We start from the raw sequence: 26,061 nt of genomic DNA, 5'->3' as shown, positions 1-26,061 counted from the left end.
AACTTATTAAAAAAAATCCTACTAAATTCCGCTTCGTGCACCTGTCATTTTTCGAACACTATAATAAGCATTAATGAAACATTAACACCTTGGAGCTGCATAGCGTCATACTTAAACGATTAACAATTTCCCGCCAAAGTTCAAACTTACCTTTCTCACGTTAGCCCACCGCTGCGTTTCACGGGACAATTTCTCTCTCGGTTTTGTTTGCCGCCAGACTTCAAGTGCTGTGTTCCTCCACGTTGTATCTCATTAGAAGGTTTCGTGTGCTGCTTTTGAGATCGGGGCAGCGGTTCGGCTTGTTTTGTATGGCCTAGTGCACCCGTGCGGCTCCGTGTGGAACAAGACTTATGCGGCTCCGAAGTCCAGCTAACGATGGAGCAACAGCACGAAAAAACCGAAAAGCAGTTAAAGGCTGAGGCCAAAAAAGCTGAAAAGCTTGCGAAATTCCAGGAGAAACAAAAGAAACTTCAAGAGCAAAAAGAACAGCAGGCGAAAAAAGGCGACGGAGAAAAGAGTGCCACTAAAAAGGATAAGTGCGTTCATTAGAAAACATAGATATAATATATATTCGTAGCGATAATGCATATGCTAGGTACCCCTCTTAACAGTGCAGACACTGCCCAGACTAGTTGATTGTGTAACGATGCTAAAGCATCGGAAGCCATATGCTAACTATCCGGTACAGAATCAACCGAGCTTCTTTGACAGGGTAAACGAATAAGTTCAGTTAGGTTCTCAGTGCATGCCTTTTTTGACCTGCGCTTTTTTTAGATTGGTTCTATATGCAGTTATGATTCCTTTGTCTTGCCACGGTTTCTCTTAGAGTACAATCCGATTATGAGCTAAAGAGAAAGTCGAGTTCTATCTACACCTAATTTACAAATGACAAAAGTTGTCAGCAAAAAAAGAACATGAGAACATCCTGAAACAATTAGGTATTTCACTAATTGGAATGAACAAGATTAATATATAAGTGTATGCTTATTTTTTCGTTATATCCTTTGTAATTCTTTAGAAATTTAATATTCATGTAAGTGAACATGCAATTGATTTTTTTGGTTTGAGCGGATACTAGACTGATTGTCTGAAATGTGTCTTATCCTACCAACTTCAAGTTTTATTTGTGACATTTCTATAACAAAGTTGTACTAGCCATCTTTGTCTTATTATAAATAAACGGTAAAGCCATTGACTGCCAGGCAAAGCTGCACACCGTTTTAGCTTTATGAGTAATTTTTCGGTCGAGCACTGCACGTCTTCGCTTTAATTGGCTCTTATTTGGATCAAACACAGTGTCAAGTGTCTGACACAATATGGGTCCTATTGCATCACACAAGGAAACCTATAACTGGCCCACCGAAAACCTTTATTGTGAAAAGTTCTTTTTCCATTTACGCATCGAGGGTAATATATTAAGTCTATCAGACAGCAATGTCTTTGTACATTCCCATAACAATCTGTGATTTAATTTCGACATTTGGTAGTTTTTTACTTAGTAATTACACAATACTGTATTCTTGTTCCTTTAGACTGATCTCTTACTTTTAGACACAAAGGGCTCTCAAGGCCTTTTGTGTGACAATGTTCTCATCGTAATTTTTTTTTATGGTCGCGTTAAATATTTATTTCCGTTTTTAACGAAAAAGCAATAGCATCGCATATTAAATTTTTTACTTGTTCTATCTATTTCGAATGTTGTTTTTCAAAATTAATATTTCTAGTTGCCTTATGTTCATTGCGCTCAATTTACTATAATTCACCATACACAATTTTTAAAACTACGTTCCATTGATCTTCGACAATTCTCACTATATATATATATATATATATATACCTTTTTCAACTTCATCCTTATCTCCTGCTTGGTCAACTGTAATCATTAATTCCTCTTTGCCTCGAATACCAATATACATCTGACTTATCTGAAAGACAAGTACCGGGGCCAATTACGTCTATATGAGCTATGATGTTTTTAAATATTAGCATAGATTAGTAGATTGATAATAAGATAATATTAAATACAGTAATAAATTAATAATCGACAGCATCGTTTGAATTTCAGAAAAGAGCCAAAAGAAACCAAGGGTACAATTATCTATGAGAAACAGACTGCACCAGGTGATAAGAAGGATATTTCTGGTGCCATGCCTGATTCCTATAGTCCTCAATACGTAGAGGCGCAGTGGTATTCCTGGTGGGAGAAGCAGGGATTTTTCAAGCCAGAATATAATAGTCCTGATATCCTCGCCGAAAACTCCAAGGGAAAATTCGTTATCGTCATCCCACCCCCTAACGTTACGGGATCCCTGCATATCGGACATGCGCTAACATCAGCCATTCAAGATACTTTGACTCGTTGGCATCGTATGCAGGGCAAAACTACCTTGTGGAATCCGGGTTGTGACCATGCCGGCATTGCCACGCAAGTTGTAGTCGAGAAAAAACTTGCCCGTGAACAGGGTATAACCCGACATGTCATTGGGCGCGAGCGTTTCATTCAGGAAGTGTGGAAGTGGCGTGACGAGAAGGCCGACCGTATCTATGACCAGCTCAAGGCGTTAGGATGTTCAGTCGATTTCTCTCGAGCCGTCTTCACGATGGACGCGAAGATGTGTAAAGCCGTGACTGAAGCATTTTGTAGATTACACGAGGAAAATCTGATCTATCGGGCGAACCGTCTCGTGAATTGGTCGTGCGCACTTAGCTCAGCCATCTCTGATGTAGAGGTTGACAAGAAGGAGCTGCCGGGACGAACTCTTCTGTTTGTTCCCGGGTATAAGGATAAGGTTGAATTTGGTGTTCTGATCTCGTTCGTGTATAAAATCGAGGGAAGCGATGATGAGATCGTAGTTGCCACTACTCGTATTGAGACGATGCTTGGCGATACGGCTGTTGCTGTCCATCCAAATGATGAGCGCTACAAGCATCTCCATGGCAAGTCGGTTATCCACCCGTTTGTAGAGCGCAAATTACCGATTGTCTGCGACGAGTTTGTCGATATGACCTTCGGTACGGGTGCCGTAAAAATTACTCCCGCCCACGACTATACCGATTATGAAGTAGGGAAAAGGCATAACCTGCCATTTATAAATATTATGGATGAAAATGGTGTTATTTCCGCAGGATGTGGCAAGTTTTCAGGTATGAAGCGCTTCGATGCCCGTAAAGCCGTACTCGAGGAACTTAAAAAACTTGGACTGTACCGAGAGACCAAGGACAATCCCATGGTCGTTCCTATGTGTTCCCGGTCAAAGGATATCGTTGAGCCCATTCTAAAAGTGCAATGGTACGTTAATTGCAAAGAAATGGCTGCTCAGGCTGTAAATGATGTCAAAGAGGGAACCCTACGAATTGTTCCAGAGCCACAGATCAAGATTTGGAACTATTTTTTAGAAAACATTCAGGACTGGTGCATTTCGCGACAGTTGTGGTGGGGACATCGTATTCCTGCCTACTATGTCACGCTTAAGAGCAAACCTAATCCGGAGGGTATGTATTTGTGGAATGAGACTTCTCAATCTTCATTTTAGACACACTGATAACTAATGTCTAGTATCTGTGGTGCTAACGCAAAGACAATATCACTAAAGCTGCTAGGTTAGTGCGAATTCTAATGTGGTACCAATTTATTAATTGGCAATCGGATAATTAGCTCAGATCTTCTTTTATGTGTAGGCAATGGAGCTGAGAAATCGTTACATCTAAGTGATTCATGCCACTTCAAATGTGGTTTAAGCAGTACGAAAAATCTACGGCAAAAAGCATTAGCTATGCAATTTTTTACAGATCGATAAGATTTTACAGCTCTGGCTTCGTCAATCCATTCTTGTCTTGGTAACCTTAAAAATTATTTAAAAAGTATAAGGGAGCATACTTATGGGGGCTTTATGCACTATGTACACCTCTCCGTTTATAAGTGCACCCTAAGATAGCAACAATGATGCTACTGTCGATTTAAATAAAGGATTTACTTGTTATGTAACGAAAGATTTTTTAATTAAAGGAGCGCGGCCCGTACAACACAATTTCCTAATTTTTATCATCTCATTCGAATTCACCCAGGTTCGTGGAACTCAAACGAATACTGGATTAGCGGTCGAACGAGGGATGAAGCACTGAGTAAAGCCGCTGCCCAATTCAAAGTAGCATTAGAGGAGATTATCCTAGAACAAGATGAAGATGTCCTTGATACGTGGTTTTCTTCAGGCTTGTTCCCCTTCTCAATTTTCGGCTGGCCCGACGCCACAAGTGAGTGAAAACATTTTTCTAGTTGTGAAGTATGTATGCCCATCACCTATACGAAAGGCTTAGTTGCAAGCCATGGCATAAGTTAGAGGCATATACTTAATGATTCGTTAACGGGCTGAAGTGTGACTCACCCAATGGACTGACACAGACGTTCGATTGTGAAGAATATCGAAACGCCTAACTTTGTAAGATGTTTAATTTTGTAGTCGATTTACAGGCATTCTACCCCGGCTCGCTACTTGAAACTGGTCACGATATCATTTTCTTCTGGGTAGCGCGCATGGTTATGTTAGGAACGAAACTACTGGGTCAGCTGCCATTCAGAGAGGTGCTTCTGCACTCAATTGTACGTGACGCCCATGGACGAAAGATGAGCAAATCGCTTGGCAACGTAATTGATCCTCTTGATGTGATCAAAGGTATCACGTTGGAAAGGCTTCAGGCCACCTTAGATAATTCGAACCTTGACCCAAATGAGATCAGCAAGGCAAAGGAGGGCCAGAAACGAGACTACCCGAAAGGAATTCCTGAGTGTGGCACGGACGCTCTTCGATTCGCCTTGTGCGCGCACATGAGTCAGGGTCGAGATATCAACCTTGATATTAATCGTGTTGAAGGATATCGTTTTTTCTGCAATAAGCTATGGAATGCCACAAAGTTTGCATTAACGTACCTAGGAGCTGATTTCAAACCACCGGACAGCCCCAGTGAACGCCTTCCTATGGATCGGTGGATTCTTTCAAGGCTGGCTTTTGCTGCCGCGAACGCTAACAAGGGCTTAACAGAATACGATTTCCCATTGACAACAACGGCATGTTATAGCTTTTGGCTATATGAGCTTTGTGACGTCTATCTCGAATCGCTCAAACCTGTGTTCCAATCTGAGAGTGACGCTGCCAAAACTGCAGCAGTACAAACATTGTATATTTGTCTCGACACTGGTCTGCGTTTATTGCATCCTATGATGCCATTTATCACTGAAGAACTTTGGCAGCGCCTGCCTCGAGGTCTAAACGATGCCCCATCCATTTGTGTTGCCTCCTATCCTCTCGAGTCCGAGGTGCCCGGTGGTCGCGACGAGCAGATCGAGAAAGATGTTGCCTTTGTGCTAGATCTTGTGCATAAAGTTCGGTCGATGCGTTCAGATTACAACTTGACTCGTGCTCAAAAAGTTGATTTATTCGTTAAATGTCCTGAGGATACGGCAAGAGTTGTTACCGAACACGCCATTACGATAATCACTCTAACAACGTCACTCTCATGCCAGGTGGTACAAACCCCACCTGAAGGGTGCGCAATTACTACCATCGGGAATGCTGAGGCCCATCTACTTCTCAAAGGTAGGTCGAGTTTGCATTTAATGATATTAATGAGTTTTCATGCTTGTTTACTATAGTATTTTCATGTTCGCACGCATTTCATCACAGTGCTCTATGTTACTTGTTCAAATTAAGTTCATCCATTGAATCTGCGATTGAGTCTAGGATTATCTAACAGTACCGACAATTAGCTTAGGAGCTACGGTCAATCTATCCGACAAGAAGAAAAACGGTCTCAAAACTTTCTGACTTTAATTCTTAATGTGCCAAAAAGATATTGTTAATATTCAGTTGACATAGTTTTAAGAATATATTCTATGAACATATTGGAGCATATTGAAAACCAATTATTTTATCATTTTATCATAGTACCTGTAAAAATAATGAAGAGCCTTAGTGCTAAATAGGAAATATTTTGTTCATTTAAGGTGTGGTTAATCCTGCCAAGGAGAAAGAGCGATTGTCAAAGAAAGAAAGTGTGCTTAAACAATCTTTGGCCAAGCTTCAAGAAAGTATGGCTTTAACGGATTATGCTGACAAGGTTCCTCTGGAAGTGCAGAAGTCAAATTTTGACAGATGCAATCACATCAATGAGGAGCTTAAGCGAATCACGGACTCCATCCGTTGCTTAACCGTAATGGGAGACAACTAGTAACTCCTTTAATGAAACTAAAAAAAAAAACTTTATACACTATAAAAGTGATAATTACTTACTAATTTAAACAGATAAAAACCAGTATGCTAGAATTCACACTGGTTGCACCAGGGAAACGAAATTCAATTACAGGCTCCATCGACATATAGCGGAAAAGTTGGAATGACGTTTGCTTCCTACGCACCGCGCACAAAACGCTCATCATTCGATGTGGCTTGAACTCATGAATGAAGACCATATTAATTTTGTTAATAAATCAGCTTTATACAGCTCCATTAGTATAGCTTCTTTGTGTCGCCTATGCAAACAGAACCAACTTATATTGGCATAGATACAATAAGTAGTCGATATTTGTTAACATCATGAAAAATGAGCACCACCTACATTCAGCCTGAAATCACATATTTTTTACATTACGTGCGGGCGGGCTGTCAGAGGGCAAAGCTCCGAGAAGTTTTTTCTCGGATAAGGTATCTTAGCTATTGCTGTTTGTAAGGTGATCTGCATAACTCGTAGTGTTCTTTCGACCAAATATATATTTTTTCCTAGTTCATAGCGCACATCCATTCGACGGCTTCCAGAAGAACATCCATTTTGAATGTCCTGAAAAAGCGAAAGACTTGAAGTGAGAAATGGATCATACGTAGGCAGGTCAGGTTTTTCGAAAGAAGGTTACGAAAAATTAGGACAGTATTGGCGCCTTTTATTTTTCTACCCTATTACGATCGATCAAAGATTTAGTTAGATCGTTTACGGTACAGTGATGCCGAGACACTGTTTAGACTAGATTTTGATAGTCACACCCATATCCTGGTCAGTGTTCACATATTTGTTATACGTACATTCACTTTATTTGCATATTCGTTAGTGATATTTACGTAATGTTGCACTCACTTGGCCATTACCACGAAGGTGTTTAACTTTTCGCAGACCTTTGTGGTATCATTGAGGTTTTTGTAATAGCCTGCGCATTCACAATGACGACTCATATTGTTTTCCTTGATCTGTAATACAAGAAATAGTGTTTCAATCATCCTCGCTACTTTGCCAAGGTAGTACATAAAAAACCGAATGCGTACTATGTTGTATGTGTTTCATAAGTGCTAGTCCTACTAAGATTGCTAGTTAGATAGGATTTTCAGTTTTTTGCGCACCGATTTACAAAATATAAATCTAGATAAGCAACTTGTATTTCATAGCATATGAACATGCCGATTCTCTTTAGTTCTAACCAGCGACTTTTAGACTAAACAGTGACTTGGACCAGCTAAAATAATGATTGTGATGATAATGGCACTAATAAATTAGCTAATTCACGTTTTCTCTCTGCCCACCATGTTGCACTTAGTACATTGTACATCCTGCAAAACTTCAGCGGTTGCTATCGCCTGAAGTGAGTCGACGAGAAGACTTTCAATGTAACTTTTTTCATAGTTGGCTTCACACATCGGACAGTACCATTCGCCTTCTGCCATGAAGGCGTCACGACAAAGGTCGATATCGCGGACATTATTGCAATGGGTGCAAATTACCTGCATAAATGAATTTTCCAAGCATAAAGATAAATGTTTAAAAATGCTACCATACTTGCTGTTGATGTCAGTTGTGTTTCGTCGAGAAAATCAGAAATAAACCCTTTGATATGACGAGGCAGTATTATTATTGGAGTTTTGCTTAATAATGACAGATTTTGCTTAATATTATTTTGCTCTGCATATATTAAAGCCAAGAGAATCGATTTTTCTAGCATTCCATGTCTACTCGAGCCGGCGCTATTTGCCGAACTTCGCGTGATATTTTTTAGGAGTAATACAGAAACACACATCAACAATACGTGAAGCGCAACTTTATGGCTTACAATTTGCCTGCTGCTGGGTGTACTTGTCAACGAGCATATTATAATATATAAATATGTATGTAGTAAACGTAGTGTATTACGTAAAAAGTTTCCACGCCAGTTTGACTAAAATCGAGAAAAGCCCTTTTTCTACGGGTAGTAGACAATGAAGTTACCGTTTTTAGAAACCCCAGTGTAAGTCAGCTGTATTTTTGGGCTGGGTCTGACAAATTTCGCGTATGTAATTTCTACAGTAGCAGATAAACTTGCAACTTTTTGTACATAGAGAGATGATTTGCTAAATTGTTGGGGGCATCGAGATACATTTTCTCAAAGTTCTAATCGGCAAGAAATTCATTTAAGCCTATTTGCGCACTCTTCATATCTATTCAATAACTCTAAGCCACGTTTTTGTACACATGATAACCAGAAAGACGCCGATAACGACGCTGGTGTCTGTCCAAACCTGAGAGAGGGTAAATGAAAGACAGGGATCATTCCACTGAGCGATTTCTGAAAAGGCTCCGACGCCGCAAAGTTTTAGTAGATCTCTTTTCAGCTTATTGTTGATGTATTCAGAAATATTGGAGTCGATTGACAGCGCTCGGGTCACCATCTTTACAAATTCAAGTGACGGCGAATACACTCGCGAAATGGTGGGTCTCATCATAGCATTTCTAGGAAACTCTCCTGTCGGGTACTTGTCGTGCAGCTTTTTCGTCAAGCTAAGGATTAAAAATTAACAAGAAGAGACTTTTAATAGTAATAAAATAGTTGGTCAATGGGGATCATTAGGAGTTGTGCAATTAATACTTGTATAACAATTGTACCTGCGATATTAAATATACTATACAGAAAGCGTAAAATTATTTGATACAAGTTTATAATCAAAACAGCTTTTAGAACGTTTTTCTCCACATGCTCTTGAGCTAACTGAATGAATATTATACTACCAACCTCTCCATTCCCGCCTACGAGGGACTTACCTCATTAGACTCTGTGCAAATTCGTCCTTAATCAGCGCGTCAACGAACTTCATGGTTTCTTGGGCATTATCCATCGACCCGGGCTCCTGACCGTGCAGATGTTGATATAAAGCATTAATATATCCCCCAACCATCATATTGAAGCTCTCTTCGAGCGAGGGTGTCGACAAGAACTTGCTCATGTTCCACAGCATTCTAACTTCATCTTCCGAATCTTCCGTTTCTTGAACTCCACCGTGGTTAGACTAGAAGTGAAATAGGTTATAAAATGTTCAATAAAATATTTTGGTGAAGTTGATGACTCTTGGCCAATCCAATGTCAGCCCTTAGCTCAATGACTATGATTAAATGAAATGAACTGAAAAATATGAGTGGCAAAGAATAGTTTTTAATTCATCCAAAACTTATATCATTTAATGAAACGATCGATAAGTAAGCAACGTACCGGGTCCATCCATAGCAACAGTTTGTAGACTTGCTTTACAGTCAGATTTATACTATGAAATAGTTCCTTGTTTCGCATAGAATTAATAACAAAATCGACGTAGGACAGAGCGTCTTCGATGCTTCGGCGTTTAGTACAGACGATAACTCGAGAACAGTTGGCATAAACCACCTATTTTGAATACACGAGCGCACGTTTAACAACGCAGGCATTAAAAGCTTAGACAAGTATACTAGAAAATCATTAAGCTAAGAAGTGTACATGTAAAATACTGAATAGCGTAGAGATGTGTTAAACACACGTTATTTGAAAATTTCATTCTTTACATAGAACCCACGCACTGGTGGTCTAAGATTGTGTTAAGAAGTAGTACACTGAGTATACCTACAGTTCTAAACAGGACGAATGTACTGCTCTATACAATTCTACTTGGGGACTTTTTGTCCTGCTTTAATTGACATCAGTTTGTACATTCATACCTTGGCTCCAAGGCGATGAAACTCGGCAACAAGCTGGTGGAACATTTTTCCTATAAAATTATCGACAATACGCTTCAATGAGGGTTCATACAGCAGTGAATGTGGATCCTTCAGCCACCGGAACAGATGCAGCAGCTGCTGATCTGCAAAGACGTTTTTGTAAACCGCCACATCTTTCATGAAGGCAGAAACCATCTGACGAAGAATTCGAAATGCACCTGCACATTGCGATGATTCATCATAACCAGACACGGTGTGTCCAGCTTCCGTGCCTCCTGTCGACATATTGTAGCAAGAACTGTTTGTAAACATGAGAATAGCCAAAACGCTAATCGTGTGTTGTTTTCATTTATAGACTAAGATGTTTGACTTGATGAGATGTGTAAAATCAAAAGAATTACTTTAATTTAATCTTCACTTTATTATATATACTGGAAGTTACGGTGACAGTAAAGCCCACAGCAGGAACAAACACTAACCTTGAACCATATCCTGAACGCTCTGCACTTGTACGGCGTCAAAGGCAATGTTGCTGCAGATACCCTCAAGTTCGGCAAGGGTATGCGCCTGAAGTATGGTTGTCACGAATAATCCATGCAATTCCAATTCAACACAAGCACTTGTGTACGCTCCTTCATGATTCGCCTGATAAGTCATTTAGGCATTATTTGTATAGTTTCTAATTTTGTACGACTCACCCCCTACAACGCGTTTCCAAAATGCTCCAATTAGTGACCAATAAGTAACGCTCTTCAAGACGTCGCGAAGAAACTCATAATAAATACATGTCTGTTATGGCGGAGTTCGTCAGATTGTATACCTAAAATTTAGTAAAATAAACAAGCTTTATATTGCCTAGCCAGGTCATATGGTTGTTGTCTACCTCAAGATGAAGTTCATGCTCGAGGCTGCGATTATCATCGGCCTCTTTCCCTCCGAGATCAGGACGGTCAGTGTTTGAACACCACCAAACAAAATTCTGCTTGAGCAAATTTCGTGCGTAAAAAATATCGCAGCCGAATTTGGTTGCATCCGCTGGCAGATTGCCGATCGGCACATGTAGGTAGCGGCATTGTTCGAGCTGGCCCTAGAATTCAATTTTTTAGCGACGACATATTAGTTTGCGCCAAAGTACTTTGCATGTACTAATAACTGTTGATCTTATTTGCAGCTCAAATCTTTGCGCTACGGCACTAAAAGCGTTTAATAGTTTCGCAAGCTTGATTGCGCGGTTAGGTGAGAACGTAACTCACATGAAGGGCGGGCTCAACATTGAGGAAATGTTTGATGGCAGCCTTACTCCCCAGTCGTTGCCACTGCAGATGATCAAACATCTTTACGCTATCTCGAACGTGAAGTCGCACCATAGGAAACTCGCTAGTTTGCGGCATAAGCACTGCCAGATCTGCCGCATCAAGGGCGCTTTGTACGGCAAGGAGTGTAGGTCCTCGTTTTTCAGTAAGGTACAGCTGTAGTTGACGCTGAATTGCCTTATAAACTACACGAACATCAGATTCTGCTGAAGACTCAAACGTGTAGTCGGGTCCTGAAATCGCATTTTCAGCAGTACCGCGATCGATCCTATTTGTACGCATGACAAATGCAAGCGAGAATGAGTTATTCTTTAACACATATCTTAAATACTTTGTGTATCCTAGGTACATCGAATTTTCGCGAAGCTAAGCTCGATAAAAATTTTATCAGATTTTATAAAGTTCTGTACTGCTCTATTTAAATGTAATTACATATATTTCGTGCGATTAGTAACTTACTTGGCTGCTCTTTCTTGATTATACATATTGGTCAAATTAGGTATTTGATTCGTTTTCACAGTATCCACTGTAAAAAGCCAGGCACGTTTTGTCACGGGAATGAATAGAGCCAAGAGTTGCTTTTGCGCCTCCCGATGTTGATACAAAAATACGTATTTCATGCATTGCCCTTCGAGATAATCCACTTGTGCTAGGGTGCACATTTCTAAATGACGCATGTCGAAAGTATCGTTCGACTCCCCAACATAGTGCCTGTAAAACAATAAGGATCCGATGATACTTTTAGAATCCTTGCTGATGGATCTTCTTCGTCATCCTTCCGTTCTACCTCTGAATATCATACCCAACGTTCATCTGTGACAACGTCTATGCTGCGGATAGCGCAAATGTGCCCTCATAATAGAATTTTATATGATAGTTATACCCCCAAATTGTAGCCATACCTGTAATACTGCTTGTTAAGCTTCGTCACACAGCCGAGCGTAACAATAAGTCGGAAATCAAGAGGCACTTGTGTCTCGTATATCCCCTCGATATACGGATTTGCGAGCTCCGCAGCGATATCGTCGTTATTGTGAATGTACACCCCTTCATCAATCGCGTACTCATACAGATGAGCTACTTGATGCGCACGTGGTAAATGACGCATTACCTTCCGATAAATCGGAGATTCTTCGTTGTCTTTCGGGTAACGTTGATTGACATAGAAGATGCGGGGTACAACAAGGCGTATCTGCCGCAGCTCCAAAGAACCTAGTAGCACCCAAAGCTTGAAGATCCCTGGACGGCCTGTTTCGCAAACCTATAATTTAAAGGAAACAAGTCGCTAATCGATAAACATACAATACGCATTTAACATAAACATTTGGTAAATAAATGCACATGCCTTTTAAAGATTGTTTTTCTGAGATCTTTTTTTTGGGAAAACGTTTGTATGATATGCTGCTGTTACCTGAATCACTTGCCAGGGTGAGTTGAGGAGTGTCTGTTGAGCCTTACGTAGGAAATTCCCAAGTGTGTTGATACCTGCGCCATTAGTGCCACCAAGTCTGGTCCGCTTAGCCACTTGAGTGGCCGTGGGTGATGTCGGTATAGCAGATGCACGGGCAACACGTTTAGTAAGCTTCTTTAGTTGGTCCCTCTGATTTTTTTGGTAAGTCCACTTGCGCTTGTGGAAATCGATCCATTTGGCGAGCTCTTCATTCGTGCTTCCCGTCGGGGGTGGGTTCCCTAACACCTCCCTCCAATGACGACCGATATTCTCGATATTATCCTCGTCTCTGGCCCTTTTGCGCGTTACTGTAGCAACCACTGGGCGAGTTTCAGATGACGTGCCCGGGCTACAAAGATCTTCTATGTCCTTTTCCTGTTGGCTTACAGCAATCAATAAAGCAAACAAGTCAATAAGTTTTTTCATATTCTTATGCAATTATTTTATGGTGTTTTGTGTATTTAATATTTTCCAGTACTTTTTCTCATGGTGCCGTAAGGTTGAATTTCAGTTTTAAGTGCATCAAAACGGGTATATGAATATTTACTACAAGGTTTTGCTTGGAGTGCACTTTTAAGTAATGACACATACTGAGTCAATACAACAAAGAATTTAGATTTGTAGCTCTTAGTTTACGTAAGGACCTTTGTTTGAAACATTTCGTTGATCCGCTTTTGCTTAAGTACGTCATCCTTTTCAAGGAGCCTTTTATGAAGCCACGGTGGATGGGATACTCGTGGAACTGGATTCCGGACCTAGTCGTTACACAGTTAAACAACACAGCAATGTGCTCATTATACATGTTTGCTATGCATAAAATCGTAAAATGCTTTCACTTACGCTAAATCTCACTAAATAGCTACATGCGAATAGTCTTTCGTTGAATGTATAATAAATCGTTCAAATCTACAGGACAAAAAATACATACTGAATCATAATAAAGCCAAATGCAGAAGGTACAGTTTCCAGTTAAGTATTCCACCAACCTGCTGTAGAGCGGCTGGAATGGTGATGATTTTTTGAATAGCGGAACCAAGCCGCTCGATATAATAATGCCAGTCAAGAATACTCCGAATATCCAACTCATCCTCGCCATAACACTTGAGCCACTTGCGAAGAAAGCGACGTCGCACCGCGGGCTCAGCCTATTAGACGTAGCAATCAGCAAAATACAAATCAGTACAAAAAATGTTGATCTAATCGACTTGGCACATGCAGTCGCTACTGATTAAAAAATGTATATATTTGTTGTTTTCGCTTCCTTATAAGCTTTCGGGCCTTGGCCCAAAAGTAACATCATTCGAACCTTGTAACGTTATTCGTGAGTGTTTTGTCTACTGGGCCCTTAAAAGGTGTCCAATAACGGGAAATCGGGTTCTGACGCCCATGCATAATTTGGAAATCAAATCATACCCGTTATAAATCCTCAAAAAACTTTTGTTATCCGTTTCCTATGTTCTCTATGAAATATTTCTTAAAACTTAGATTTAAATCTTAGTAATTATTAAGTCAAACGCTGCGTATTAAAAATTTCAAATATGCGTGTTAAATTCAACCTAATGCTAAAAAACACGTCAGTACTTTATGCTTGTTTCTAATTGACTTCAAATACAAAACCTATTATATTTAACGGTTTTTTTTTAAGATATAGAGCTTCTTTTCAAATCAAGTTTTACTGAGAACTTGGATTTTGTTCTGCTACAAAAGAGGATCAACACATGTTCATATTTCCCGGCCTCTAAAATAGCGGACATCTAAAGAGTACCATGCATGATTTTAACTTGAAACCACAATTAAGTTTCAACTTCGCATCTTCACAAAACCTCCACTATACTATATGCTTACATAACATTGAATCGTTCAGCAATGAGTCTTAATTCGATTAAGCACTTATTTTTGCCCGTGCAAAGAATAAGACTAACAGCAGCAGAAAGCGTACCACACTTGGTACTATTGCGGTACCTTCGTTGTGTTTACAAAGATGGCGCCGAAATTTTCTTAAATTGTGCGGTGTCAAATACAACTTTGTGATTAAATTACATCACGGGCATAGTGGTTCGGGTAAGAGAGCTAAAAATACAAAACGGGTAACTGGGTTTAAAACCGACGTAAATTAAGCTGTTAATCAAAAAAGAATTTATGAAATATCACATAAACAAGTGGTCATGTTCGAAACAGACTTCATATGTAAATGTATCAAGTTTCCAATCTTCACAACGACTGCGTGAAATTAGAACACCAAGTAATTTAATTGTTTTGAGCAATATTTCGACTTTTTAAAAAGCCTAAATAAATTTGAAAAAATATGGATTAGAGCGTATGCATATCGCAGCTCATACAAAACTTTGCAATGCCTTTTGAGTAGATTAATGACTTATAGCGAAATTAGTTTACTAAATTGTCGATAACAGAGTCTACTACGAAAATATAAATCCAATAAAGTTTAATATTTTTCTTTGCAGGGGAGGGACTATTATCTATTACGAAAATTTACTTCAAGTGTGAAAAGGTTCCTTGAGAGCTTAACAGCTTTTCAGAAAAATAAATTTGCGTGCCAAATTGTCGAGTAGTGCCAACCGGTCTTCTCTATGACTGCGTGCATTTTTGAACACATTGACTTGTAGAAGATGTCGGGACGAAAAACAAATAGCCCTGAGGAGCCGTGCTCATCGCGAAGCCCCGAGCCCGATGCACCCGTGGCAGTGGCAAAACCAAGTCGTCGTGACGAACGCTATGAAAAATCGGACTTTGTCGTGCAGTGGGATCCTCAAGAAGGATTGATGCCCCAAATTCTTAGCCTTATATCTTCACCACGAAAGGAAAGCAAGAAGAAAAAAAATAATATACTTATTGTTGGTAAGTGATAACGTAATAGCTATCAAATATACAGAGTTCTTTTTTTAGAGACTCGAATTAGGTAAAAAAAATTAAACCATGTGTGAGATATAGTGCTGTTTATCCAAAATGAATTGTATGCTTAAATGCTGTCCCATTGCATTTAAATAAAATTACTAGTAAACAATTCCTAATCGCATTCCTGCAAAATGTATATAAAATATTTCCAAGATATGACGGCGATCAGAATCGTTTAATAATTACTAACATTCAATCTTGTCAAATGTGTCTGTTGTCTATATTATGAATGTGATAAAGGTGTACTTTACTGGTCATAACATGGAAATCGTGAACCCTCTAAACCTGCCTATCAAGAAAATTCTGTTGCTAATGACGAAGCCGCCTGTTTTTTCCTGATCTCTTTTTCTGTTGGCCAGGTTCAAGTCGAGAATGTGTTTCTTGTGGTGAGTGTGGGGATGTTGTGTGCTGCTCACGGTGCAATTCTTGCTTTCATACCTTATGCCACAATCCCCCTCTTGATGATGACCATTTGCCAGTGGCCAAATGGACCTGCTTTAATTGTACATCGACTGCGGCAGCTGTAGCTTTGGGACCGGCAGCCGAGGTTGAGCCAGAAGACGAACTCGATTGCGAAGAACATGAAGATTCCGATCGTCCCTTGCTAAGTCGAGCATTTAAAATGCTGCTCAAAGCGGTCGAGAAGGATAATTCGGAGGAATTTCAACTAAGTAAAGAAGTATCGCTGCCATACGTGTTTTCAGGGTGCGGCAAACCGACAAAAAAACGGTTACGAGAAATGAAGCTGGCCCGCCTCGACCGTGGTCTTGTACCTGCACCGGTAAGAACGTGCTTTGGCTGTGATCGATCGTCGCGCGCTGGCCCACTCATCCAATGTGATTACTGTCCACTGATGTTCCACGCTGACTGTCTCGATCCCCCGCTAACAATGATGCCCCTATCGCGGTGGATGTGCCCAAACCATCCGCATCATGCGGTCGACGACAAGATGACGTCAGATCGACATTCGGAACGGGTGAGGTTATGGGACGAGTATTGTTGTCAGTCTGTTACCGAGCAAAAGGTCATGCTGGACTTTTTCCATAAAAATTCACGAAAGGATCCACCATTCAACAAGAAGCGTCGAATAGAACCTGATGTAATTCGGGTCGCTATACCTCCCCACATCAAGTCGATGTATCGGGCCGCACGGAAACGTCGTGAGCAGCACGATTGGTTAGGTGGGGTTATTTCTATGAATTCGCGGATTTTTGATTTAGAGCATGTAACAGTGGATGACCTAGGGGAGACAACGGTGCGGTTATTGGCTGCCCGAATGATCGAGCAGATGAGACAACAGAAAAAAGCTGAACCAGTTGTTGACAAGGTGCAACCTCGGGCATTCATTACGCCTGGTTTAGGCTCAAGCGGCCCACAGCTCTGTGTGACGGAAAACCATCTAACACTAGGGATGTGTAACAGCGCCGATGTCAACCTTGAATACTATGGAGACTGCAAGTATGCTTCTGCACGACATGCCGTTATATTCTACGATGAAGTAACGGAATGCTTTGAGCTAGTCAACTACAGTGAATATGGAACACATGTGGATGGCGTACTCTATAACCACGACGTGCAGCATATACTTAAGGAGAATCAATCAGTTACCGACAACATCAAAGCTCTTGTTAAAGAGAAAAAGAAAATTGTAAGTTTCGTGAGTTTTCACATATCTAAGTAATAACCATGTTCTATTAATTTATAATTATGACACTAACTAATGATAGCTATATATATCAAAATTGCTGATACCGATCAGAGGCTATTGCAAAGCTCGCATATTCAAGCTTATCTTTTTAAGAAAATAACACAAAAGTAGATATGGTGTTGGTGCAAGTTGTAGTCTAGTAAAAAAAAACATTCTTCTGTTCCCGTTTGAAACATTCTAGAAGGAGAAAAGGCTTCCGATGAAGCGAGGACGTAAATCGAAGGCAGAAAAGGCAGCGCTTGCGGCTGCAGCTGCAGCAGCCGCAGCTGCCCAGGCCATTGGCAGCGATGTTGAAGAGGTCGACCTTACCGGATGGACTGACGAGAAGGAAGCCAAAGAACAAGCCATCAAAGCTGAACGAGATGCCAAACGACTCGAGGGTAAAAATGAAATTATAGTAAAAACGGAAACCATTGATTCGGAAGATACGTTATCAGCGGCCGGGGCTAGTACACCTGTCGTGCCGAAATCCGAAACGTCTGACGGACCCGATCTGCCGAATGGCGAAGTGAACGGAGAGAACGGAATCACTACAAATGGCTGTACCATTAAGAAAGAAAAGGACGAACCGGATGAGGAGTTATTGGGTAATATAAACGGTCTACCAAGGGCATGCATCTGCGAACAGAACAACCTCATGGGAAAGATTTTGCCAGCAGAAGGTTTTGAAGGCAGCGCCATTCTCCACAATGGCAGTGTATTAAAGGTTGGCTGCATTGTGCTGTTATTCAACATCGTAGAATGAGGAATTATTCTTCAACTAACTAATCTCTTGAAATTGAAAATCGTTTTTTTTTTCATGTTTTCTTTCGACGGTCGCTTTTTGGGGGATCGTCGATTCTGTTAAAAACAGGTCGTCGCGTACGAACCGACAAATAGTTCTTCAATGAAATGTCATCCTTGTACATATCGCTTTAGTACGGTTTATATAGTGTAGAGAGGAAATGGTTGATTGTATATGTAACGCGTCCATTCATGTATCTGGTGCCCGAAGTGCATTGTGTAAATATTGAAAAATAAAACTACTGTAGATTTACCTAAAATTCTTGGGTTTTCGCTGGAGGAAAGTGGAAAAAAAAACACAGTTAACCGTTTGGACATCGTCGGTTTATGATTTATGAAGGAATGTTAACGGTTAATTACAAAGCCTAGTTCGCTTATGAATGTAAGCCTCTGGCTAAGCATGTATATGAAACATTATTGATTTCTACAGCCAAAATCAATAACCTTGTAACCGTAAATTGGCCTTCGTTATTTAGGCTGATTGCTAAGTTTATTCGAAATGAATGAAGTCCTAAGGAAATTTGGGAAAGCAAGCAGGTAAACAAAAAAGAAGTAGTGAAAAAGGAACAGAATCAGTTAAGACAATATTCGAAAAGAAACAGTCACAAAAAATATGGAGACAGTCAAAAAAGACTAAGGAATGGGCTTTGTCTGGTTGGCTGTCGAGTAGCAATATGCAACCTGCTGTAAAATTACGAGACCGACAGCGGTGCCATTAATACCACGAATTCAGATTTGTACGGCTAATTTGAAAAGATTTTTATTTACTAATATAGAGTCATTCCGAGTGTGCCATGCAAAGGTAACCTGAAGAGGTGAGATAAGGTTTCATACCTGAAATATAGCTAGCGGAATAGCCCGCTCGGTTACCGGAGCTCCTTCTGGCTTTTTCGCGATAACATAACAGCAAGATAAGCCCGCGTCTTTCACCATTTGATCGCCAAGGAATTCAGCTAATCGACGAGCAGTTGAAATCGATGTGCTCTTTTGCGAGCCGTAGTCCTCGAGCTTCTTACTCATTGAACGGTTTTCAGATATAAGCTCAAACAGTTCTTCGTCTGGCATAGTCGAGGCTCGGGAGTAAAGGACGTCCAACCAGTAGTCCGCGATTTTTGCTACAGAGGCGTAGCACTCTTCCAATGACTCGCCTAGTGTAGTAACATGAGTGGGTGGACGGCTTTACTTCAAACCCTTCTTTGCCTTTTCTAGGCGAAAAAAAATTACCCAAAATTTGCTTCGGCTAACAAAAATGTACGTGATATAGGAGCGACAGTACACTGAGCAACATTATTCTGAGCAGCCATGTTAGTCACATAAAAATTTTGATAGCCTCACTCCTCGCAATCGGTTCATTATTAAAAATCTGAATTTGTACAGCTACAGACCTACCAACAACAGCAACTAAATTGTTTCGCCGCTGCGTCCTTTTACTTATTTAAATTCAAATTATAACATGAAAGCAAGAATCTGGTCAACTTAAAAATAGAGGTGATCCACCATCCAATGTTGTAACAGATTTTGATCACATCGAACATTTGCGCAAATCGTCTTTACAACCAGCGCATATTTCGTAATAAGCACGGCATACCTTTAAGGAAAGCTTCAAACACGGACGACTGGAAAATCTTGATAAGTTGCAATTCACCTCGGCGTTTCACCTCAAACCCTTTCAGTTCAGCTAAACTTCCATCAAAGTTGAATACAGCGTAACGCTTCTTAAGCTTCTTGCCTTCTTCTTTACTGGCTGGAAGCACCATAGCAAGGTATGGACCATCCACCTGTATTTTGAATGCAGTGTAAAGCAGATACAGTTACGGGGTATCATAACTAAGTATGGTCATCTAAGGTTTAGCACAGTACATCTATTTTTTTTTTTTTATTAAATGGATGTACCATTAAATGGATGTATGTAATGGATTAAATGGAAATATTATAGAATCCACGATGGGTGCTTTGTAAATACTTTAAAGTGGCAGGAAGTTGCGGTAGATCTTTCTGAGAGAAGATATGTGCTTCGCAGCATAACGAAATGAACTGCATGAATAATTGCATAGCTTGCACAGAGTAGATGGAACAGTCTAAACGAGCATATAGCCAGTTTTTCATAATTCGATAAAGTTTAGAACGAGCCGGAAACGCCTGGTTGCATCAACTAACTACTTACCTCAAAGAAAATAGAGTTTTCCTCACGAATTTTATAGGTGCGCTTTTCGCGATCGACAAGTTCATAATATTGGTCATTTGTGTTATTTTTCTGCACCATAATGTTGAGGACGGCACCGGGATATGAAATAACCACTTTTTTCTTTTTTTCATGCGTCGACAACACTTCAAAATTTTCAGGGAAGGATGCTGGAAGAACGCACCAGATACCGTCTGTATCTAGCTCTAGTGGTCGGCCTATCTGTTCAATAAGCTCTCGAGCTTTCATAATAATATCCGCACCAGTATGGCAAACAATGCCAGCCATCTCCATAGAATACCACCTAAAATAAGGAAAATCGCAAATTGACTCATTTGAATCTTTACCACACGATCACATTCGTTCCTCTCTTTTGCGAGATTAGGTAAGAGAGATCCGTTCGTGCCGTTCAGTTAGCACCTTGGCACTTATGGCTCTATTAGAACAGTGTGCCTGTTAAACCTAGTGCCCAGACGGAACCTCCACCGCCTCAGTATGTTCCACATTGCCCCCTTGTACAGTGAACGTATGCTACACTACTATTACACAGTAGTAGGCGTTAAACATTTTGCAAAAGGAGAACATAATTCGTCGAAATTTTATAATTATGGTACCTGGCTCCCTTCCTCATGACGTAACCATAGAATGAGTTCAAGATGCACTTGTGGGCTAGCTGAAGAGAGTCATATAACACTTCCAAGTTTTTTGCTGTCTTAATTTCAGCTGCGTCACCCGTTTTTACGGCATCCGCCACTTTCCCTTTGGCCTTTTTGAGTAGCCCTTTAAATTCATACCGCCTATCGCGGAACTGCCTGACCGTATCAACATAAAACGAGTTTTCTCGCTGGCAGATCGTTGTGTTCCTAAGCTGTGTTTTGGTGACATGAATCTTGGAATATGCGCGTCTGCAATAATCTTGTAAGCGTTTCTTCTCAATAGCGGCACGATCTTCATCCGGAAGTTCGTGGAAGGGCACCCGTTTTTTAGGGTTACTAGGTGATAAGAAGGTTTCGGTCTCCAACTGCTGTTGTATACGTTGGAACTCGGCACGAGTTGCGGGCATCATTTCGCCGCGCCATGTCCACTCCATCGTGCGCTGACATTTTTCCCCAGGCCTGTAAAGCAATAATTGGGGGTAGCTACTGTATAAACTTTGTAAATAATGTTATATAACTATTACTTGCCTCACTTCCGTTTCATTTAAATCTTAACAAAAACATTTCTAATATAACTAACCTGTTATAGTCACATGCAGCACATGTGGTCTCATCTACCATCGCCGACGGTTGGAGACGATTTGTGAGGATAATATTTGGATACATAGCACCAACGTCAAGATGGTATATTATCGGCTTTTCCAATCGATTCGGGCAGTCGCGCAGACCAGTTAAAGCGCCTTTAATCTCATCGCATACTACCTTGAAATTCGTGACAGTGTCAAATGGTATGCCTTCTTCGACTACAATTGCTCGTTTCATTGTTTCTTCCACCTCGTCTATAAGTTGTTGGCAAGCCTGCGGAACCAGCCTGAATCTACACGGGATGTCTGCACGAAATACGCCCGACTCTAAGGCCTCGACGTGTCCGCCGACGTACGTCTCTTGATCGAGCACATGCCCATCTTCGGAAAGTTTATTCAGGACACTCTCCTGTTTGTTAGGATACACGATATTTGCTTCAAATGCTTTAACCATAAGGAGGGACTCACACAAAGTTCCAGAACCCTTTCGTAAGACTTCGTCTGGTTGCGTAGGAATTATTGTGCAAAGAGCAAAGATAAACGGATGCACGTATTTCATGTAAAGATAGTACGTGGCAACCGCATCAGATACTGAATAGTTGGCCAGAACTTGTGGGTTTTCCTGGGCCATCTGCACCATCAATTCAGGATCTAATTCGACAGGGTCGTAACGTAGTTTAGCTTTAGCTACGGCCTTCAAGTTATGACTGCCAACGGGTAAATACGAATCTCGTTTCACCTGCGTAAATTACACAAAACAGACAAAAAACCAATGTGACATAGGAATCCCACACATCACACTTTTTCCGCTCAAAGCAAATCAAGTAAGTAGTCCTCCAGCATTCAACGCTAGAACAAATTCATTTAAGAAATAGATCGAAAAATCGACGCTCAAATATTACATACCCAGTGGAAACAATCCATATGAACACATGGCCTGCTGAGATAAAAACCTTCACGACCTTTACTCCAGCCAATAAACTTGCCCATGTCAATGCCATGAACTTTCGCACGCTCTTCAACATACATCCAATCGAAAGAGTCTCCATTATAGGTAACGATTATAAGTGGTCGTACATCGAGAATATGTTCGAAGAACTTATTCAGTAGTGCGGCTTCATTAGCTTCATTGAAGGTTGTAAATTGACCTACAATTTCAATTACATAACAGGTGTCAATAATAAATAAATAAAACTTAACAATTAAATGATCATTCTAACAGAAAAAATATAGGTCTATTATATAATTGAATATTATTTGCATAAGAGGCGATAGCTACCATTGTGTGTTTTACTCAAAAAGCTATTAGAGCTTGGACCACACAATTTTGACAGCAACGTTAATTTGAAGGGTCAAACTCGCGAAACTCTGAAATTTTTTTCACATTCATGAGCCATATCATGAGCCATATTTTTGTCTATTAGTGTCAATCGTCATTACTATTAAGCGAATAAACCGAGTCTAGAATGAATAATGGAAAACACACCTTCGAATTCGGGCTTCGGTGTGTACTCGAAGTCCTCTACATCTTCCGCGACGATTTCACGATTAGTGATCAGAAAGCCCTGTGCGTCGATCATGTATGAAATCATCATAATCGGATCGCTGGTAGCGTCGGGAAACTTGAGCGGCAACTTTGACGTTTCTATATCATAAGCCAAAACACACACGTCCTAGTGCAATATAAGATCGAACAATGTGATGTTACTAAATATTCTTGAAACAATAAATTACAAACTTTGTTATAATACAAAGATAGGAAAAAATTAAGCGGTAACTTCGGGAAACGTGAGAGCATGTCAGTGACCAACAAGAATGTTTAATGTCATCTTAAAACATATATATCTCTATAGTTTTCAGGCTGCATGTAGAAGTTCCTCCTTTACTTACTGGTGTTGTAAGCAAATCCTCTCTTTTCGATATAATTGGAGTTGTACCGCCTTGCATACGGATCGAGTACCAAAGACCAACGAATAATTTGAGGTCTATACTGGCGCGAACATGATACGGAACATCGTGCTCTCGGATGTCCAGAATATTCTGGGTAGGTTCAGTGGGAGCTACCGTTGCAGTCGCAACGTTATCGAGCTTGTTTTTCTTAACTATCGGCATCAAATCACGTCTAACCTGATTCAAACAAGAAAAATAATTAATGTTTATGAAGATCACCAATTGTTATGTTACTCAACAGGTGCTACGTAAAAGAGTCGTTGGTAAGATCAAAGCTGTGATCAGTAACGATATATGTTTAATCTGACATAGGACTGAAATCAGATATAGTGGACTGGACTACCTTGACGCATAAACGTTTATTCGTGAACCTCACGACAGATAAATATTTTAACCAAAATACAACAAACTAGACTAGAGGAATAGAACGAAACCGTTTAACTGTCCTTCAGTTCTTCACTACTTCATTTGGTAATGAAAGACAGATGTGTTCAAGAATAGCATTCATTATCATGGCCTTCTGCCCAACACTTACCTTCTGGAGGTCAGAAGTGTGTGCAAACGAACACTTAATATATGTCTGCTGAAGCCCAGTCAAATGATTAAGTAGATCGAGATCTTCTTTCATAACAAGTTCACACCCCGACAGTTGCCCCTGGAACTTCCGACCAAGATAGGAGGTAACCTCTTGCTCTGTGCCCTGCCTAGCCAAAACGTACATATAGGGCTTGAACGGTACAGAGACTTTGAATCGAAAACCACTTTCTTCTAAAAAATAACAATCTAGGGCGGCGATGAGCCGCTTGTCTTCATCCAGTATCTCCGCCTGTGCATGAAACGGCGACATGTAACAGGAAATTAAAAAGAACACACGATATTATTATTTTCCAGGGTTATGAGGTTTGAAAAGAAAGAACTTTTACAGCAACTCCCGTAATCATTCGCAAATCGAACAAAGTGCTTCAAGAAACTATACTGGTAGTGACCATAGCGTTTTCGTTGATTTCATTTACCAAAAATAAAATATCATAAAAACTCGTACCTGCTGTAAATTTACCATCCACCCGATGCGCTCAGTTAGTTCCGAATATCTTTCGAAGCCGTAGCGTGCATCGATTTGGTCATTGAATAGTGCGGTTTCGAGTCGACGCTCTGAATTATCCCTGCAAAAATGCAGAATAAATTATGGGCGTTTTTTATAAGCTTTAAGATCACTAGCTTTGTATGTAACATTGTAAGTTTCCAAGTACAAAACATGTATCCAAAAAAACTAAAAAAATGAACTACGAACCCTCTAAAAAAATCAAGTTGGTGGATTTTTTTTTCATAGAGACCTCAACTCTCCTAGCACTGGAAACGTAACGTTGTAAGTTTTTTAAATTCAAATATGTATTATTGCGCACCTTTATGACGCCCAAGGACTAAGATGAATTACGAACATTTTAAATTGATAAATTAATTTGAGCTCTGAATGTATTTAAGCTAGATTCATATTCAGAGTACATCCATAAAAAATCGCAGTTCATATATTGAATTTTGCATTTTTCAGCTAGCCATTTGGGCTCGGCTGAATTATGTAAGCCAAAAACAATTAGCTTTGAAAATATTTTTATGCTATTGTCGCGGGGTCCTTCTGTGGCTTTTTATAAAGCTCCATCGATTCTTTATTTCATTCATTCTTACGGCAACTGGTTACTCGTGCGGGCCAAGTACTAGCTAACAGGCAAAGCAAGTAGTAAGTATTTATTAAGAAATAAGCTCTCTCAGTTCATTTACGATCAACGCTGGGCACATAGAAAGGGGTTTACAGATAGATAGCTTAAACTGTAAACACAATCCTGTTAAGCTAGCTTAGTCGCTGAACTTATATGCTACCCAGATAAAGTAGCAAAAAAAAGTATTCCAAACAAAATGCGTAACAAAAAACTCCAACTTGAAAGAAAAAGAAACAACTTCAAAGACAGGATTTTATCGTATATTTCTGTTCAACATTAGCAACTAAAACATGCCAGTGTTTAGAACTAATTTAACGTCTTTTTCAAGCGTTTTTCGCTCCAAATTTATGATTAAACATGACAAAAAAATATTTGTTTCTCTTATTCGACAATAAACCGAAAACCTCATTGAAGTCCAGTGTCATACAACCATCGCTCACCCTTTATCAAATGTACTGTTTTCTCCGCGACGGTCGGCTATGTATCGGCCAGTGTTCCGCGGTACCCCTGGTGGAGGCATCTTTGTTTTCACACGAGAAATTGACTATTGAAAAAAGGAATACACCTTGGTGACGGAAAATTAACCTTTCATTCCAAACTCATTATTAGTTCGGATTAGAAAAGGCAGACAAGTCGAAGTAACATGTCACATGTACACAAATATTGCGAAAAAATGCTTATTCTTGAATTATTGTGGCATTACAAAGACCATCTGCAGTAGATGTACGCGCCCTTTGGCGCCAATATGCGCAAAGGTAAATATAACGTCATGGAACTACTTCGAAAACAGCTCCAGCTGTCGAACATATGAAGTAGCTAAATATGACCATATGGC

General features: G+C 40.1%; 3 protein-coding genes across 6 annotated transcripts; 2 read left to right on the top strand and 1 right to left on the bottom strand.

Annotated features, from left to right (window-relative positions):
• Positions 1–155: 155 nt before the first annotated feature.
• LOC111266698 (valine--tRNA ligase) lies at positions 156–6,500 on the top strand. The gene is made up of 5 exons (XM_022844406.2): positions 156–536; positions 2,066–3,492; positions 4,066–4,251; positions 4,458–5,591; positions 5,999–6,500. The coding sequence occupies exons 1-5, from the start codon at positions 376–378 to the stop codon at positions 6,220–6,222; spliced, it is 3,132 nt and encodes a 1,043-aa protein (XP_022700141.1). The 5' UTR covers positions 156–375; the 3' UTR covers positions 6,223–6,500.
• Positions 6,469–25,916, bottom strand: PolE1 (DNA polymerase epsilon catalytic subunit 1). Of its 2 annotated transcripts, XM_022844403.2 has the most exons (26): positions 25,667–25,898; positions 24,554–24,674; positions 24,047–24,337; positions 23,452–23,688; positions 23,048–23,234; positions 22,468–22,709; positions 21,558–22,300; positions 20,936–21,436; positions 20,304–20,625; positions 19,728–19,917; positions 18,974–19,287; positions 13,722–13,880; positions 13,380–13,490; positions 12,697–13,110; positions 12,188–12,546; positions 11,745–11,996; positions 11,226–11,553; positions 10,856–11,059; positions 10,452–10,617; positions 9,973–10,247; positions 9,494–9,664; positions 9,049–9,293; positions 8,529–8,787; positions 7,560–7,757; positions 7,120–7,229; positions 6,469–6,828 (listed from the first exon to the last, which is right to left on the bottom strand). In XM_022844403.2, the coding sequence occupies exons 1-26, from the start codon at positions 25,744–25,746 to the stop codon at positions 6,771–6,773; spliced, it is 6,537 nt and encodes a 2,178-aa protein (XP_022700138.1). In that variant the 5' UTR covers positions 25,747–25,898; the 3' UTR covers positions 6,469–6,770. The 2 variants fall into 2 exon arrangements, with proteins under 2 accessions (XP_022700138.1, XP_022700139.1); XM_022844404.2 differs by lacking the exon at positions 7,560–7,757 and having other exon boundaries at positions 25,667–25,916.
• LOC111266699 (uncharacterized) lies at positions 14,674–18,399 on the top strand. 3 transcript variants are annotated; one of them, XM_022844407.2, is made up of 4 exons: positions 14,674–14,796; positions 15,198–15,591; positions 16,008–17,296; positions 17,538–18,399. In XM_022844407.2, the coding sequence occupies exons 2-4, from the start codon at positions 15,363–15,365 to the stop codon at positions 18,099–18,101; spliced, it is 2,082 nt and encodes a 693-aa protein (XP_022700142.1). In that variant the 5' UTR covers positions 14,674–14,796; positions 15,198–15,362; the 3' UTR covers positions 18,102–18,399. The 3 variants fall into 3 exon arrangements, with proteins under 3 accessions (XP_022700142.1, XP_086827164.1, XP_022700143.1); XM_086971038.1 differs by having other exon boundaries at positions 14,691–14,796; positions 15,360–15,591; XM_022844408.2 differs by lacking the exon at positions 14,674–14,796 and adding an exon at positions 14,858–14,977.
• Positions 25,917–26,061: the final 145 nt, after the last annotated feature.

This window comes from Varroa jacobsoni, unplaced genomic scaffold, assembly GCF_002532875.2.
Source record: "Varroa jacobsoni isolate VJ856 unplaced genomic scaffold, vjacob_1.0 scaffold_1109, whole genome shotgun sequence".
In the NCBI taxonomy this organism is placed as follows: domain Eukaryota; kingdom Metazoa; phylum Arthropoda; class Arachnida; order Mesostigmata; family Varroidae; genus Varroa; species Varroa jacobsoni.
The sequence above is the reverse complement of the archived record's forward strand: the minus strand, read 5'-3'. Positions and strand labels throughout refer to the sequence as shown.